This window comes from Nerophis ophidion, linkage group LG03, assembly GCF_033978795.1.
Source record: "Nerophis ophidion isolate RoL-2023_Sa linkage group LG03, RoL_Noph_v1.0, whole genome shotgun sequence".
Classification (NCBI taxonomy): domain Eukaryota; kingdom Metazoa; phylum Chordata; class Actinopteri; order Syngnathiformes; family Syngnathidae; genus Nerophis; species Nerophis ophidion.
The window spans coordinates 4,472,392-4,490,150 of record NC_084613.1 but is presented as its reverse complement, the minus strand read 5'-3'; the positions used below and the strand labels follow the sequence as shown (position 1 = coordinate 4,490,150).

General features: G+C 38.3%; 1 protein-coding gene across 1 annotated transcript; it reads left to right on the top strand.

Moving 5' to 3' along the window:
• Positions 1-823: 823 nt before the first annotated feature.
• LOC133548700 (trypsin inhibitor ClTI-1-like) lies at positions 824-11,269 on the top strand. The gene is made up of 4 exons (XM_061893670.1): positions 824-966; positions 9,072-9,130; positions 10,908-11,017; positions 11,146-11,269. The coding sequence occupies exons 1-4, from the start codon at positions 924-926 to the stop codon at positions 11,189-11,191; spliced, it is 258 nt and encodes an 85-aa protein (XP_061749654.1). The 5' UTR covers positions 824-923; the 3' UTR covers positions 11,192-11,269.
• The last annotated feature ends 6,490 nt before the right edge of the window (positions 11,270-17,759 follow it).

The following is a 17,759-nucleotide window of genomic DNA, read 5'->3' as shown; positions in this document are numbered from 1 at the left end:
CTTTGAACGCGCCATAAAAACACCTCGGTGATATAGAGATTTACTGTAAGGATTAAATAAAAAACAATAATAAAAATGTGACTTGTTTTTAACATTTTAGTGACTGAGACCCTCTATGCTCCCCAGGAGCCCTAAGGATAAAAAAAAAAATCCATATATTTTTGTTATGGTTTGAAAATGAAAAATATCAAAATGGCCCCCGCATGTTTACATTTTTCCGTGTGTGGCTCTCTGTGGAAAAAGTTTGGACACCCCTGGATTATAGTGTACAACTTTAGCTCCAAATTAAAGCACTGCAGTCACTAATACAAAAATATTATCAAGTAATGATGTAAATAATATCAAGAATTGACTTCAGGACAAAACACTGGTGCAGAACATATCTGTCTTTCAGCTTAATGATTCTGTGCATTGGAGCTTCAAATAAAGTCTCAACTAATCATTTACATGACAGCTGCTATTCTTTCTGGCATGGGCATCTGCCACTCAAAGTTGGCACAGGTGCCTGCACACCAAACACATAAATGAAGTGAAGTTCAAGTACCAAATGTACTGAATAAGCCCCAGAATTGAATATTAGTAATAATTGCATCCAGTTGCTTCAAACAACCACACTAAAATAAATCTAAGATTGACAGCTGCTTGGTGATTTTTTTTGGATTTTTTTTTTATCAGACATTGAATGAAAGTGTTTTTTGTGTGTTTTGTTATTCCCAAAAGTCTAGTGACTGTACTGTATGTAAAAAACCTGCAAAAGGTCTCCTTGTATTAAGTTAGATATTTGGTTCTTTTTTCAGAAGCCCCGCCCACTTGGCCTCAATACCTGACACCTGTTCACACTTGATTAACGAGAAAACAGCCGCCTGTTGTGGAGCACATAAAGGCAGAAAAAAGTCCAGCAAGTCCCACACGTCAGAGAAATCATGAAGTTGTTGATGGTGATCGTGTTCGTGCTGCTGCTTTCTGGTGAGTTCCTTCAGGAGTTGTTTGATGATGTCATCTGTGATGTGTTTGTGTTTTATGAACGTGGGAATTTACCAGATGCTACTGTTTGGGGGCTCCGAGTTTCAGTTTAGTATCGGTCTACCGTGAAGATTCCTGAATGTGGATTGGGGAATCTTTGTGGGCAATCTGTTACCTCATGCACAAAACATGCTGGGAATTGAACTTCTGAAATGTAGCCACTTGGGCAACTTGAACATAATTGTATACATTTTGTTTTCAAACTACAGTCGTACTTCAGTTAATCAAGCCTGCAACTCAAACACTTATATATCAAATCAACTATGCTCTTTGAAATGAATCAAAATCAATTGTGTGGTGTTCGGGTCTGTGGGACCTGTAAGCGGTAGCAAATGGATTAAAAGAAAAATGATACCTTTTTTTTTTCAAACTTAGACTCACTGACTTTGGCTCATTTTCTGTGAAGAACATATATCAGAATACATATTTTAATGACCATACAACCTCCCTACAAATTTAAATTTCTTATAAGATGTCTGGGTCCAATGGACCCGGGAGTTGTAGAAGTGTGGAAATTAATGTTCTGTGTAACACACAGGAGGACAGAGTGTAGGTATACAGAACATCAGAGGGTCAAATGTGCGAGAAAATGAGAGCAGACAGTGTTTACAATGCTGCAACAAAATCATAATAATACAAAGTCAAAATACTAATACAAAATCAAAATAATACAAAATAAAAAGTCAAACATTTACTTGGCAAAATAATGAAAAGTCGATTCACTCCAAAAATTTCACTATTTTACAAGAACAAAAAAATTGGCAATGTGATAAAAGCCAGCGTTTGTGGGTCTGATGGACCCCTTGCATTTTGTGTCTCTTAATGCCTCACAATCACACACTTGTGTTAATACTGATCATGTTTATTAGGATAAGGTAAACATCTGTTCAGTATTTGAAAAGTATTTTAAAATTTGTGATATTCTGACACGTTGGAATTTTTAACAGTCGCAATTTTTTACAAGAAAAGCTTAAAATGTTGGCAATTTAATGAAGTCCTAATTTTACTCGACAAGTCACAATTTTATAGCAAAACTTTAAAATGTTGGCAATAAAATAATACAAAATATTAATACAAAATAATAATAATAAAAAAATAACAATCAGAATATTACTTGGCAAAGTAAGTCATTTTACTTAAAAATGTCACTATTTTTAAAAAAACGAAAAAAATTGGCAATGTTGTGATAAAAGCCAGCGTTTGTGGGTCTGATGGACCCCTTGCATTTTGTGGCTTTTAATGCCTGACAATCGCACACTTGTGTTAATACTGATCATATATTTATTGGGATAAGGTAAACCTCTGTTCAGTATTTTAACATAAAAGTATTTTAAAATTTGTGATATTCTGACACAAGTTGGAATTTTTAACAGTCGCAATTTTTTACCAGAAAAGCTTAAAATGTTGGCAATTTAATGAAGAGTCCTAATTTTACTCGACAAAAGTCACAATTTTACAGCAAAGCTTTAAAATGTTGGCAAAATAATAATAAATCAGAATTTTACTTGGCAAAATAAGTCATTTTACTCCAAAAATTTCACTATTGTACAAGAACAAAAAAATTGGCAATGTTGTGATAAAAGCCAGCGTTTGTGGGTCTGATGGACCCCTTGCATTTTGTGGCTTTTAATGCCTGACAATCGCACACTTGTGTTAATACTGATCATATATTTATTGGGATAAGGTAAACCTCTGCTCAGTATTTTGACATAAAAGTATTTTAAAATTTGATATTTTGACACAAGTTGGAATTTTTAACAGTCGCAATTTTTTACCAGAAAAGCTTAAAATGTTGGCAATTTAATGAAGTCCTAATTTTACTTGACAAAAGTCACAATTTTATAGCAAAGCTTTAAAATGTTGGCAATGTAACAATAAATCAGAATTTTACTTGCTAAAATAAGTCATTTTACTCCAAAAATGTCACTATTTTTAAAGGAACGAAAAAATTGGCAGTGTTGTGATAAAAGCCAGCGTTTGTGGGTCTGATGGACCCCTTGCATTTTGTGGCTTTTAATGCCTGACAATCGCACACTTGTGTTAATACTGATATGTTTATTAGGCTGCGATGAGGTGGCGACTTGTCCAGGGTGTACCCCGCTTTCCGCCCGATTGCAGCTGAGATAGGCACCAGCGACCCCAAAAGTGAATAAGCGGTAGAAAATGGATGGATGTTTATTGGGATAAGGTAAACCTCTGTTCAGTATTTTGACATAAAAGTACTTTAAAATTTGATATTCTGACACAAGTTGGAATTTTACTTTTAACAGTCGCAATTTTTACAAGAAAATCTTAAAACGTTGGCAATTTAATGAAGAGTCCTAATTTTACTCGACAAAAGTCACAATTTTATAGCAAAGCTTTAAAATGTTGGCAATATAATACATAATAATAAATCATAATAATCATCAGAATATTACTTGGCAAAATAAGTCATTTTACTCAAAAATGTCACTATTTTTAAAAGAACGAAAAAAATTGGCAATGTTGTGATAAAAGCCAGTGTTTGTGGGTCTGATGGACCCCTTGCATTTTGTGGCTTTTAATGCCTTACAATCGCACACTTGTGTTAATACTGATCATATATTTATTGGGATAAGGTAAACCTCTGTTCAGTATTTTGACATAAAAGTATTTTAAAATTTGTGATATTCTGACACAAGTTGGAATTTTTAACAGTCGCAATTTTTTACCAGAAAAGCTTAAAATGTTGGCAATTTAATGAAAAGAGTCCTAATTTTACTCGACAAAAGTCACAATTTTATAGCAAAGCTTTAAATGTTGGCAATATAATAATAAATCTGAATTTTACTTGGCAAAATAAGTCGTTTTACTCCAAAAATTTCACTATTTTACAAGAACAAAAAAATTGGCAATGTTGGGATAAAAGCCAGCGTTTGTGGGTCTGATGGACCCCTTGCATTTTGTGGCTTTTAATGCCTCACAATCACACACTTGTGTTAATACTGATCATATATTTATTGGGATAAGGTAAACATCTGTTCAGTATTGAAAAGTTTTTTAAAATGTGTGATATTTGACAAAAGTTGGAATTTTACTCAGTTGCGATTTTTAAGAAAAGCTTAAAATGTTGTCAATTTTATGAAGTGTCCTAATTTTGCTCGACAAGTCACCATTTTTTTAGCAAAGCTTTACAATTTTGCCAATATAATAATAAATACAAAATAGTAGTACACAATTCATAATAGTAATACAAAATAATAAAAAATGATCATAATAAATCAGAATTTTACTTAGCAAAAAAATGACAAATCATTTTACTCCATAAATGTCACTATTTTACAAGAACAAAAAAATTGGCAATGTGATAAAAGCCAGCATTTGTGGGTCTGATGGACCCCCTGCATTTGGTAGCTTTTAATGCCTCACAGACACTTAAAATACTGAACAGTTTTTTTATCTCATACCAATAAGAACATACACACACCAGGCCTAGACAGGAGGACAGAGTGTAGGAACACAGAAGGGTCAAATGTGCAAGAAAATGAGAGCAGACAATGTTGCAACCTTGTGTGGGAACCGCAGGCACTGAACAGATGTTAACCTTATCCCAATTAACGTCTATTCAGTATTTTAACATAAGTGTTTGAGGCATTAAAAGCCACAAAATGCAAGGGGTCCATCAGACCCACAAACGCTGACTGAGTAACTATATGAACATTACACAAGGGTTAATAGGGGCTTGGTGCCCCACAACGTCAAAATTCAAACATGTAACATGCTTTCTATATATGTGTGTGTGTGTGTGTGTGTGTGTGTGTGTGTGTGTGAGCATGTTTTAGAAAGCATATATTAGTATAAAAGCAAGAGAATGTAGTACAAGCACGTACAGTAGTTTTTCTGTAGTAATGTGAAGCATTAGAGCGGAATTCTACGGCTTCTCCATACTTTCGTGTATAAATGTCCACCATTTAAAAAATGTCCCTGGTTGGCGTTATCGACTCATTCTTCTTCAGTATGCCTGGCCAAGTCAGTTACACATGTTTCTTTCTTTAATTCAACAAATGTCCTACTTCTTCCCTGCACTTTCCATCCAGTGGTTAGATAACAAAGTAGTGTTGCTCTTATCTACAAACTAATGCAGAAAGTCCACGTTCTGTATCCAGCCCACATGGCAAATAAATGCCTTACTTTATCTTTTTGACCATTTTCATTTCAGGATATATCTAGATTATGTAATGAAGTTGTCGTTCAGAAAACAAACATAAGGAGCTTAAAAAGTAAACACTTTTTCTGTCAGGGGGGGGGGGGGGTGTTAATCTGTGGAACAGCTTGGATGATTCCTTAAAATGTTCCATTCACACTTAAAAAAATAACCACTAAGACTAATGTCTTGGAAAAATATATCACTCTTGAATCCACACAGTATGATTAAAGGGGAACATTATCACAATTTCAAAAGGGTTAAAAACCATAAAAATCAGTTCCCAGTGGCTTGTATTTTTTTGAATTTTTTTTCAAAATTTTACCGGTCTCGGAATATCCCTAAATAAAGCTTTAAAGTGCCTTATTTCCGCTATCTTCAAAACCACTATCCATTTCCCTGTGACGTCACACAGTGCTGCCAATGTAAACAAACAATGGGAATACCACAGCAAGATATAGCGACATTAGCTCGGATTCAAACTCGGATTTCAGCCACTTAAGCGATTCAACAGATTACGCATGTATTGAAACAGATGGTTGGAGTATGAAAGTATTGAAGAAGAAACTGAAGCTAATAGCTATTGACGCTATTCATAGCCATAGCATGGCCGGATAGCTGCGTTAGCATCGCCGGTAAAATGTGCGGACCAAACGATCAGGACTTTCGCATCTTTTGACACTGGAGCAACTTAAATCCGTCGATTGGTAAGTGTTTGTTTCGCATTAAATGTGGGTGGGAGGAAACGTAATATAGTTGCAAATGCATCTGCAGGTTATCCATACATCTCTGTGCCATGTCTGCCTTAGCATCGCCGGTCAAATGTGGAGACACTCTGGCACATTCAATGGGGGTCTGGCGGCAGACACTTTGGCATCTTGGGGCCAGTGGTGCAACTTGAATCCCTCCCTGTTAGTGTTGTTACACCCTCCGACAACACACCGACGAGGCATGATGTCTCAAGGTTCCAAAAAATAGTCAAAAAAACGGAAAATAACAGAGCTGAGACCCGGTGTTTGTAATGTGTTGAAAATGAAAATGGTGGGTGTGTTACCTCGACGACGTCACATTCTGACATCATTGCCTCCAGAGCGATAAACAGAAAGGCGTTTAATTCGCCAAAATTCACCCATTTAGAGTTTGGAAATCGGTTAAAAAAATATATGGTCTTTTTTTCTGCACCATCAAGGTATATATTGACGCTTACATAGGTCTGCTGATAATGTTCCCCTTTAAGTACAAACTAAATGTGGGATACAAATGATAATGGAGGTAGAATTGTGTACATATAATTGGTACAAAGGTTGAACTAACATGGCTTAACTGTGTATATAATTGAACAGTCTTTATGTTGTGCATTTAGAATATGTTGTGCAAAGGAAGTTTTATATTTTTTGGAAGTTCATCTTGTATTTGACTGTTTGCTAGTTAGGGGTTGGGAACCTGCGGCTCTTTTGATGCCTGCTTTTGGCTCTTTGATACATTTTAGCTGGCATTGCTTAACACAGGGGTCACCAACGCGGGCACCAGGTCGCCCGTAAGGACCAGATGAGTCGCCCGCTGGCCTGTTCTAAAAATAGCTCAAATAGCAGCACTTACCAGTGAGCTGCCTCTATTTTTTAAATTGTATTTATTTACTAGCAAGCTGGTCTCGCTTTGCTGGACATTTTTAATTCTAAGAGAGACAAAACTCAAATAGAATTTGAAAATCCAAGAAAATATTTTAAAGACTTGGTCTTCACTTTTTTAAATAAATTCATTTATTTTTTTACTTTGCTTCTTATAACTTTCAGAAAGACAATTTTAGAGGAAAATACAACCTTAAAAATTATTTTAGGATTTTTAAACACATACCTTTTAACTTTTTAAATTCCTCCTTCTTTCCTGACAATTTAAATCAATGTTAAAGTATTTTTTTGTTTATATATTGTAAAGAATAATAAATACATTTTATTTTAATTCTTCATTTTAGCTTCTGTTTTTTTTTTGACGAAGAATATTTGGGAAATATTTCTTCAAACTTATCAAAATTAATACAAATAAATTATTCTGGCAAAACTACAAAATCTGTAGAATCCGATTTTAAATCTTATTTCAAAGTCTTTTTGAATTTCTTTTTAAATTTTTGTTCTGGAAAATCTAGAAATAATGATTTGTCTTTGTTAGAAATATAGCTTTGTCCAATTTGTTATATATTCTAACAAAGTGCAGATTGGATTTTAAACTATTTAAAACATGTCATCAATATTCTAAAATCTTAATCCGGAAAAATTACTGAGTATCCATAAAAAAAAATTTCTAATTGGCTAGCTTTTCTCCCTTTTTTTCGGTTGAATTTTAAAGAGTCGAAAATGAAGGAAGTGTGTTTCAAAATGTAATTTTAATTTTTTTCATGTTTTCTCCTCTTTTAAATCGTTCAATTAAGTGTTTTTTCCATCAATTTTCTTCAAAAAAAACCTTCCGTTAAAGGAAATGTACGACGGAATGATAGACAGAAATGTTTTTTATACATATAGATGTATTTACTAAAGATAAATTGAGCAAATTGGCTATTCCTGGCAATTTATTTAAGTGTGTATCAAACTGGTAGCCCTTGGCATTAATCACTACCCAAGAAGTAGCTCTTGCTTTCAAAAAGGTTGCTGACCCCTGGCTTAACACGAAAAGTAATAAATAATTCCGCTTGTAATCAGTGTTAAAAATAACATTCAAATATAAAACATTCTCATGCATTTTAATCCGTCCATCCATTTTCTACCACACCTGTTCAACAGGTCGCATTAATTGTATAAACAATTATTGGTTAGCTTCAGAATAACAGTTATTCAAAAGTATAAGATGTAATATACTCTAAAAATGTTGGTCTTACTTAAAATGCACACTTTTAGTTGTATTCAGTGTTAAAAAATATGGCTGTCATGGAAATACATTTTAAGATATTTGGCTTTCATGGATCTCTCAGCCAAAAAGGTTCCCGACCCCTGGTTTATAGAGTTAGGCGCAACTTCAGCCTCAACCAGTGGTTCTTAACCTTGTTGGAGGTACCGAACCCCACAAATTTCATATGCGCCTTCGCCGAACCCTTTAGTGAAAAATTAAATTTCTTATTTTTTTTTTTCAAATTCAAGACAAAGTTATGTTTTTTTTTATGCTAGTTCACAAAATGAAGCATGCAACCTTGTTCAAAGAACACAAACACAGTGAATGTACTCACAACAAATTATCCATCCATCCAGCGGGGGGCGCTAGTGCCTATCTCAGCTACAATCGGGCGGAAGGCGGGGTACACCCTGGACAAGTCGCCACAACAACAAATTACACACCTGCAAATTAGAGGGAACATTGTTTGGGGGTATCCACAATATGCTAATAAGGTTTTATTTACACGAGGAATTGGGTTTGTCTTGGCCTGAGGCCTACTCACCAGACCCGTAGGGTTCGATCGAACCCAGGTTAAGAACCACTGGCCTAAACCTTTTCCGTCTGCAACATTTTCAATGTAAAACTGTTTTATTTTGTTGACCACTGACCAAAGAATAATAAACCTAAGTTTGCTCTTTCATGTATAGCTACCATATATCGATTATTGGAGCCAGTGTTCTCGATACGTTCTGGTTCAACAGACTTTAACCCTGAAGCGGACTTGATGATCACTACCTACATTATGTACACCTTTGTCTTTTTCATCCATCTTGTTTTTTTTAATCAAGCGTTAAGATGTGGAACCAGAGGCGTCATAAACATATTTTTTGAATGATTTTAAATGTAAAATGTCAACAGATTTATATAAGTCAATATTTACTTGAATATGGTCATGTCAGTATCTTTAAGTACTAGTTTTTTTATGGGTTGCTTACTAATGTCTGGAATGATTTTGTTTCAGTCACAACTCAGCAAGTTGGCGCTTCAAAAGATGTACAAGTTCAAGATGAAGGCGTAAAGGTGAGAAGAAATCTCTATTTAAATGTTGGCAAACATATGGTTTCCCCTATTTGATTAAGGAGGGGTTTGAGGTCACTCTTTGGCCCGAAGGCCTTGATTACAATATATTAGAATTCATCCTTCAGTAAAAATTAAAATCTGTTTTTTTCAAGCATTCTGTCATGTTTTTAGCATTGACATTGTGAGGTCTTGTATTAGTGTTCCTGAAAATAAGACCCAAGCACATTGAAGCTTTTAGATTGCACAGTACATATTCCGTACAATTGACCACTAAATGGTAACACACCATTAAGTCATGGTACACATACTGTACAGATTTTCCCCAACTTGCATACTGTACATGTATACATGGTCAAGGTTTATCCGTTATAAAGTGCATTCAGTTAGGTCTTGGGAAAAACGTAGGCTATTTCATCCCAACAAGCCTGTTCAGATTTTCCTGCTATCCAGGGGATTTTATACACGTTTTTATAAAATCCCTAAGCGCAGGTAAACAGGCTTGTAGGGATGAAATGGCCTCCGTTTTTTCCTGTGAAGAATCCATATGTTTCAGTTCTTTCTGTACTCCATAGTCATGTTTAAAACAGCTAGTGTTTTTCCATTCGTACTCTCTTTTTTTATCTTATGTACGCAAGTAAACTGTTACATTGAAGGCTTGCACTGTTGGAGAAGGAATACGCCCTTTTGTCTTATCTGTAGTAGAACAATGAGGCCGCGTTCCTCTCCAGACAGGTGGTGGGGTTTCGTCATGTGCAAGAAGTTGGTTTCTTCCATTTGGGAGTCAGATCAACTAGAGCAGCTCATATGAATGTATTGGTTAAGTTGGTCTCCCAAAGCTTTGGAATAAATTGCAAAATACCTATTCTGTCCTGGGCGATCATTTAAACTCTGCTTATGTGTCATCAAAATATCTTGGGATTGACCAGTAATTTAATTCCCTTGGAGGAACATCTGGTCGGAGTACAACAATCCCTACAAGCCTGTTTCCCTGTGTTTCGAGGGATTTTATAAAAACGTGTATAAAATCCCCTAAAAAGCAGGGAAACAGGCTTGTAGGGATGAAATGGCCTCCGTTTTTTCCTGTGAAGAATCCATATGTTTCAGTTCTTTCTGTACTCCATAGTCATGTTTAAAACAGCTAGTGTTTTTCCATTTGTACTCGATTTTTTTTTTATCTTATGTACGCAAGTAAACTGTTATATTGAAGGCTTGCACTGTTGGAGATGGAATACTCCCTTTTCTTATCTGTAGTAGAACAATGAGGTCGTGTTCCTCTCCGGACAGGTGGGGGGTTTCGTCATGTGCAAGTAGTTGGCTTCTTCCGTTTGGGAGTCGGATCAACAAGAGCAGCCGACATGAATGTATTGGTTAAGCTGGTCTCCCAAAGCTTTGGAATAAATTGCAAAATACCTATTCTGTCCTGGGTGATCATTTAAACTCCGCTTATGTGTCATCAAAAGAACTTGGGATTGACCAGTAACTTAAATTTCCCTTGGAGGAACATCTGGTCAGAGTGCAACAATCCCTACAAGCCTGTTTCCCTGTGTTTCGAGGGATTTTGTAAAAACGTGTATAAAATCCCCTAAAAAGCAGGGATACAGGCTTGTAGGGATGAAATAGCCTAACGTGTGTGGCTACACCGGACCCCAGACAGAGTCAAAATGATTGCCCAGGCCTGCTTTTAGATGCTCATAAACTTTTCTCACCATTAGAAGGGTAAGCGGGGCGAGAGCCCTTTCAACACTGCTCACAGCTCTAATTTTTTGTTCTTGTCCAGCCTGCCTGTGAGCAGTTCAAAGAACGATTCTGCACCAGAGAGTTGGATCCAGTGTGTGGCACTGATGGAGAGACCTACCCCAATTTGTGTGTCCTCTGCCAGCACAACAGGCATGTCTCACCCTGCAGTATTCTTTTGTTGATTTACTGTACACATATTTTCCAATGTTGCAGTATTGTCTGTACGATACACAAATACTAAACTCCTATTTCATGGATTTATTTTTTTCCCCCCACAGACTGGAGGGGACACATGTGAAGGTGGCAAGGAAAGGATGGTGTTAGTAACTAAAAGTGCGCCCCTGCGCTGAGACAAATTACGTCAGCAAAACCAGAATTGGTCAATAAAAGTATGATAAACCATTTGACTGGATCTTTACAATATTTACAAGTTTCAGGTGAAAAAGGGGCCACCTGGAGGTCGATGGGTGTATTGACTTAAGATACAAATGAGAATACCATTAAAAGGGAACGGTACTTTATTTTTGGAATTGTCTAACATTCACAATCCTATAGAACAGGGGTCACCGACGTGGTGCCCGTAAGGACCAGATGAGTCGCCCGCTGGCCTGTTCTAAAAATAGCTCGAATAGCAGCACTTACCAGTGAGCTGCCTCTATTTTCTTAAAATTGTATTTATTTACTAGCAAGCCGGTCTTGCCTTGCTCGACATTTTTAATTCTGAGCAAAAAACTCAAATAGAATTTGAAAATATTTTAGACTTGGTCTTCACTTGTTTAAATTTTTTTTACTTTGCTTCTTTTAGAGACAATTTTTGAGAAAATACCTTAATTTTAGGATTTTTAAACATACCTTTTTTAAATTCCTTCCTCTTTCCTGACAATTTCAATCAATGTTAAGTACATTTTTTGTATTGTAAAGATTACATTTTAATTTAAGTCTTCATTTTAGCTTCTTTTTTCGACAAAGATTTGTGAAATATTTCTTTGAACTTATGATTAAAATGCAAAAAAAAAAATATTCTGGCAAATTTAGAAAATTTGTAGAATCAAAATTAAATCTTATTTCAAAGTCTTTTGAATTTCTTTTAAAATTTTTGTTCTGGAATATCTAGAAGAAATTATTTGTCTTTGTTAGAAATGTAGCTCGGTCCAATTTGTTATATATTCTAACAAAGTGCAGATTGGATTTTAACCTATTTAAAACATGTCATCAAAAATATATATTGTGAGAAATCCTTAAGATCAGTGTTTCCACAAAGATCAATATTATTAACAGAGTTAAATGTAAATTGAGCAAATTGGCTATTTCTGGCAATTTAAGTGTGTATCAAACTGGTAGCCCTTTGCATTAATCAGTACCCAAGAAGTAGCTCTTGCTTTCAAAAAGGTTGGTGACCCCTGTTATAGAACACATTTTTAATGGATTTTAACTAAGTCTGCTAACTGTCAATGGGAGTCACTCTTTTGCCTAAAAAGCTCTAAGAAAAACTTCTGAGGTTTTATATACTTGTGTGTATATAATACATTTATGATGTGCAGTAGCTAAGCTACATAGCTTAACATTTTCCTGTTTATTTATATAGCCCTAAATCACAAGTGTCTCAAAGGGCTGCACAAGCCACACACTGCAAAGTCGGTGTTCAAAAACAAGAAAAAATACAAAAATGAGGTTTTACATGAACTAAGCAAATGTATCTGCCAATCGAACATTTGACTTGTCAAGACTTTCCAAAACAAGTAAAATCAAAGCTGCAAGCAGCGTTGGTCGGGTCCGCCTTTGGCCGCTGCCAAGCCCTAGTCTAAGTCAGACCTACATAGAGGTCTTTGTTTCATGTTTCTACGACATTCCTAACAGAAGTTACAAGCAGTTTTGTCTGGGTTTTTTCCTAGGGGGCGCTGGAGCGCAATTTTGACTTTTGGGGTTTGTTTTTTTATTTGATGGCAATTTTCACCAGTCCTGATGTGTGTGTAAAATTTGGTGAGTTTTGAAGCATGTTAAGGGGGTCAAATTACAGATCAGCGTTTCTGGATGTTGTTGATAAATGGCGTTCGCTTTGCATAGTAGAGCTAACCTCAAACCCCAAAATACCTTTTTTTTTTTTTTAAGTATATTCTCACTCAAGTGTACTTTTCGTGGTAGAAAAAAAAATACTTTTTGCTCTATGCTGAAAAATATTCTTGAGTAAATGTTATTGCCATTATCTTGACAAATGTGCTCAGCGTTAAATTTCTTAAAACCATCAAACTTATACTAAAAAGTAATTAATGGAAACTCAACCGCTCGAGACACTCGGGGTCTCCTAGACGCTCAGGAAAATCGTATGGTCTAAAAAATGCATTTTTCCATCGAATAATGTGACATCACAGGAAGTGAAGTGAATTATATGGCGCTTTTTCTCTAGTGACTCAAAGCGCTTTACATAGTGAAACCCAATATCTAAGTTACATTTAAAGCAGTGTGGGTGGCACTGGGAGCAGGTGGGTAAAGTGTCTTGCCCAAGGACACAACGGCAGTGACTAGGTTGGCAGAAGCGGGAATCGAACCTGCAACCCTCAAGTTGTTGGCACGGCCACTCTACCAACCGAGCTAAACCGCCATCTTAAAGTCAATTAGTGCGCAAGACGTGTGAGGTTCATGGCTGGTGAGGCACTGACTTCATCACAGTCAGATTTACGAACATGAACCCTAAAGAGTATCTTATTCACCATTTGATTGGCAGCAGTTAACGTTTTGTTTAAAAGCTCATACCAGCATTCTTTACACATACAAACTGTAGCACACAAAAGCACATTTAAATAAAAATTATGGTCTTACCTTTACTTATAAATGAAGCTCCTTCTGAACAAAAGCATAACTTCTTTATAGAAGTCTTCCTTGTCTTTCTGTCTCGATGGAGATCACTGTCTGCATACTTGAGACCTCCGATTTCGGAGGGTGGAGGGGGTGGTCGGGGGTGGGGTGAAGGTGTGGTTGGGGCGGGGGGTGTGGTTAAGAGGGGAGGAATATATTTACATCTACAACTCAAGTATTTCATATATATTTCATATGTATGAAATACTTGAATTTCAGTGAATTCAGCCTCGCTTTTACCACCAGGCTGTTAGGCTGCTTAACCCCCCCCCCCCCCCCCCCCCCAACCCCCAATCGTCAGCCCGATCCAACAGGCTGTCAGGACTTTGAAATCCCCCTCCCAGGAATAACCTGACCTCTAAACCCCATGACCCACAGAAAAAGGACTATGCAAAATTGCACACATCTGCTAAGTACATCATAAGTATTTGCACTACTGATGAAACACTCATTGTTTACAGCAACATCCTATTTAAAAACAACAGGAACTATATATATTGGACCTTTAGTAGGTAGACATATTCACGTTGCTCTTTATCAATCAATCAATGTTTATTTATATAGCCCCAAATCACAAATGTCTCAAAGGACTGCACAAATCATTACGACTACAACATCCTCGGAAGAACCCACAAAAGGGCAAGGAAAACTCACACCCAGTGGGCAGGGAGAATTCACATTCAGTTGGACGCCAGCGACAATGCTGACTATGAGAAACCTTGGAGAGGACCTCAGATGTGGGCAACCCCCCCCCTCTAGGGGACCGAAAGCAATGGATGTCGAGCGGGTCTAACATGATACTGTGAAAGTTCAATCCATAGTGGCTCCAAGACAGCAGTGAGTCCCGTCCACAGGAAACCATCTCAAGCGGATCAGCAGCGTAGAGATGTCCCCAACCGATACAGGCGAGCGGTCCATCCTGGGTCCCGACGAGCGGTCCATCCTGGGTCTCGACTCTGGACAGCCAGTACTTCATCCATGGTCATCGGACCGGACCCCCTCCACAAGGGAGGGGGGGACATAGGAGAAAGAAAAGAAGCGGCAGATCAACTGGTCTAAAAAGGAGGTCTATTTAAAGGCTAGAGTATACAGATGAGTTTTAAGATGAGACTTAAATGCTTCTACTGAGGTAGCATCTCGAACTGTTACCGGGAGGGCATTCCAGAGTACTGGAGCCCGAACGGAAAACGCTCTATAGCCCGCAGACTTTTTTTGAGCTCTAGGAATCACTAATAAGCCGGAGTCTTTTGAACGCAGATTTCTTGCCGGGACATTAGTTTTCTTTTTGTTTTTGTCTACGCATGGGAGAGTGTGAAACATAATTTCGATTCCTTTGTATGTCTTTCGTGTAAAGAAATTGACAAAGCTGACTTGACTTGAATTCTAGCTATATATGCATATGAAATAGTTGAATTTCAGATGGCACCTATAAAAACACAGTTCTAACTGTACTGTGCTTGCTGGTTACTAAAAAAAACAAAAAACACTTTCACTATTTGAGTAACCTTTGTTCTGCCATTTATTTCTTTTATTTTGCTCGTCGACTGTGTAATATATTGGGTTGGAGTCAATAATCAGGTGAGGTGATGAAGTTACGTCTCTTGACTGTCGGCTTCAGAACAGACACACACACTAGCCGTCAGGTGCCTAACACCACGTAAATCGTTGGCCAATCAAAAAGCAACCCCAATGTGATCCAATGGTCGGATCATCACCATGTTATTTTTGTTCCATTTTTATATCACTCTGCGGTTTGACATACTTAGTTCCTGTTTTGTTCGTTTCCATGGTCACTCGTTAGCTTCAGCTGCTAGTCTCTTTTCCAGCACACCTGTCCTTACTAATCACCACCTGTTTATAAGCCAGCGTTTTCTGTTCACTGATTGTCGGATCTTAGTTTGTTTTCACAACGGTACGTCTGCATTTCTGGTTTGCTTACACACTAGTTTCCTCTGATCATTCCTATGTTTAGTCACGCTATTGCCTTGTTTTATTCCAGCTCTCATGCTGAAGATTTGTTTTTCTGTTTTTTGTGTGCCTTCGAGACAGATTTAGTTTGTCTATTACTATTCCTGGCTTTTATGCTAGCGTCCTTTTGTTTGTTTTATTCTACTAGCTCTAGCATTTTTGTTATATAGCTCTTTTTGTTATTTAAATAAATCTGTTTTAGACCAGTTGATCTGCCGTTTCTTTTCTTTTTCTCCTATGTCCCACTCTCCTTTGTGGAGGGGGTCCGGTCCGATCCGGTGGCCATGTACTGCTCGCCTGTGTATCGGCTGGGGACATCTCTGCGCTGCTGATCCGCCTTAGCTTGGGATGGTTTCCTGCTGGCTCCGCTGTGAACGGGACTCTCGCTGCTGTGTTGGATCCGCTTTGGACTGGACTCTCGCGACTGTGTTGGATCCATTATGGATTGAACTTTCACAGTATCATGTTAGACCCGCTCGACATCCATTGCTTTCCTCCTCTCCAAGGTTCTCATAGTCATCATTGTCACCGACGTCCCACTGGGTGTGAGTTTTCCTTGCCCTTATGTGGGCCTACCGAGGATGTCGTGTTGTGGTTTGTGCAGCCCTTTGAGACACTAGTGATTTAGGGCTGTATAAGTAAACATTGATTGATTGATTGAAATAAATCTGTTTATCTTACCTTTGCTGTGTTCAATTTCGACGCATTTTTTCCCAAGATGGCGCTGCTGTAGTGGCTGCTGTAGGCAGGAGCTCTGTGCTCTTGTGTCATCCTTTTGTGTTTCCCTCTTGTTTTCATGTGTTATATTTTTTTGCCTTTTGGTCCGGGACCCTTTGGGACTGTGTGACAAGGGGTGGCACTTTCGTGACCTCTGTGGTGCTTTTTTTGTGGACTTCTGGATCTGCCTCCCGGGAGCCTTTTGGCCATGGAGACCAGCTGCTGGGTCTCTGCTACACCAGAGTCTGTTTGGATGTACTGGAGGAGGTGCGGATGAGGGGACAGGACTGTGGAGCTAGCACTGAGCTACTGGGACGGAGAGGCTTCGCGGTGTCTTGGCTGGGTGAGCAGGTGTCGGACACCTCAGTCACCTTGGACGTATCCTCGCTCATCCATGCGGACTGGACACTGGCCGAGAGTGGAGTCGGCTGTCTTGGTTGCTTTGTTGGGTCTGCTCCTGTCTCTGGCCATGCTCCCTCCACCCCAGCGGACGATGGCGTGGAACACCGCAGAGGCCACCACAGTGGATATGTTTCTTTTACTTTTTATTCATAGCTGTATGTAGAAGTGTCTGGTTGTATCTGCTGCTTTAATGTCTTTAATGTCCTCTGTGTTCTTTGATGTTTGTTTCCCTCTTACACACATGGAAGAGGGATGTGTACCATGGCTATGAGTTGTTGTTTTTGTTTTTTTCCCCTTGGCCTCAGTCTGCACCCCCACTCCAGGGCCTAGGCTAAGACCGATTTTTTAATTTAGAAGCATTAGTAGAAGCATTTAAGTCTCATCTTAAAACTCATCTGTATACTCTAGCCTTTAAATAGACCTCCTTTTTAGACCAGTTGATCTGCCGCTTCTTTTCTTTCTCCTATGTCCCCCCCTCCCTTGTGGAGGGGGTCCGGTCCGATGACCATGGATGAAGTACTGACTGTCCAGAGTCGAGACCCAGGATGGACCGCTCGTCGGGACCCAGGATGGACCGCTCGCCTGTATCGGTTGGGGACATCTCTACGCTGCTGATCCGCTTGAGATGGTTTCCTGTGGACGGGACTCTCACTGCTGTCTTGGAGCCACTATGGATTGAACTTTCACAGTATCATGTTAGACCCGCTCGACATCCATTGCTTTCGGTCCCCTAGAGGGGGGGGGTTGCCCACATCTGAGGTCCTCTCCAAGGTTTCTCATAGTCAGCATTGTCGCTGGCGTCCCACTGAATGTGAATTCTCCCTGCCCACTGGGTGTGAGTTTTCCTTGCCCTTTTGTGGGTTCTTCCGAGGATGTTGTAGTCGTAATGATTTGTGCAGTCCTTTGAGACATTTGTGATTTGGGGCTATATAAATAAACATTGATTGATAAA

Excerpts from the sequence above, each read along its gene's own strand:
- LOC133548700 (XM_061893670.1), top strand. The coding sequence starts at position 924 with ATGAAGTTGTTGATGGTGATCGTGTTCGTGCTGCTGCTTTCTG. Across the intron at positions 967-9,071 it reads GTTCGTGCTGCTGCTTTCTG|TCACAACTCAGCAAGTTGGC; the intron begins GTGAGTTCCTTC and ends ATTTTGTTTCAG. Across the intron at positions 9,131-10,907 it reads TTCAAGATGAAGGCGTAAAG|CCTGCCTGTGAGCAGTTCAA; the intron begins GTGAGAAGAAAT and ends GTTCTTGTCCAG.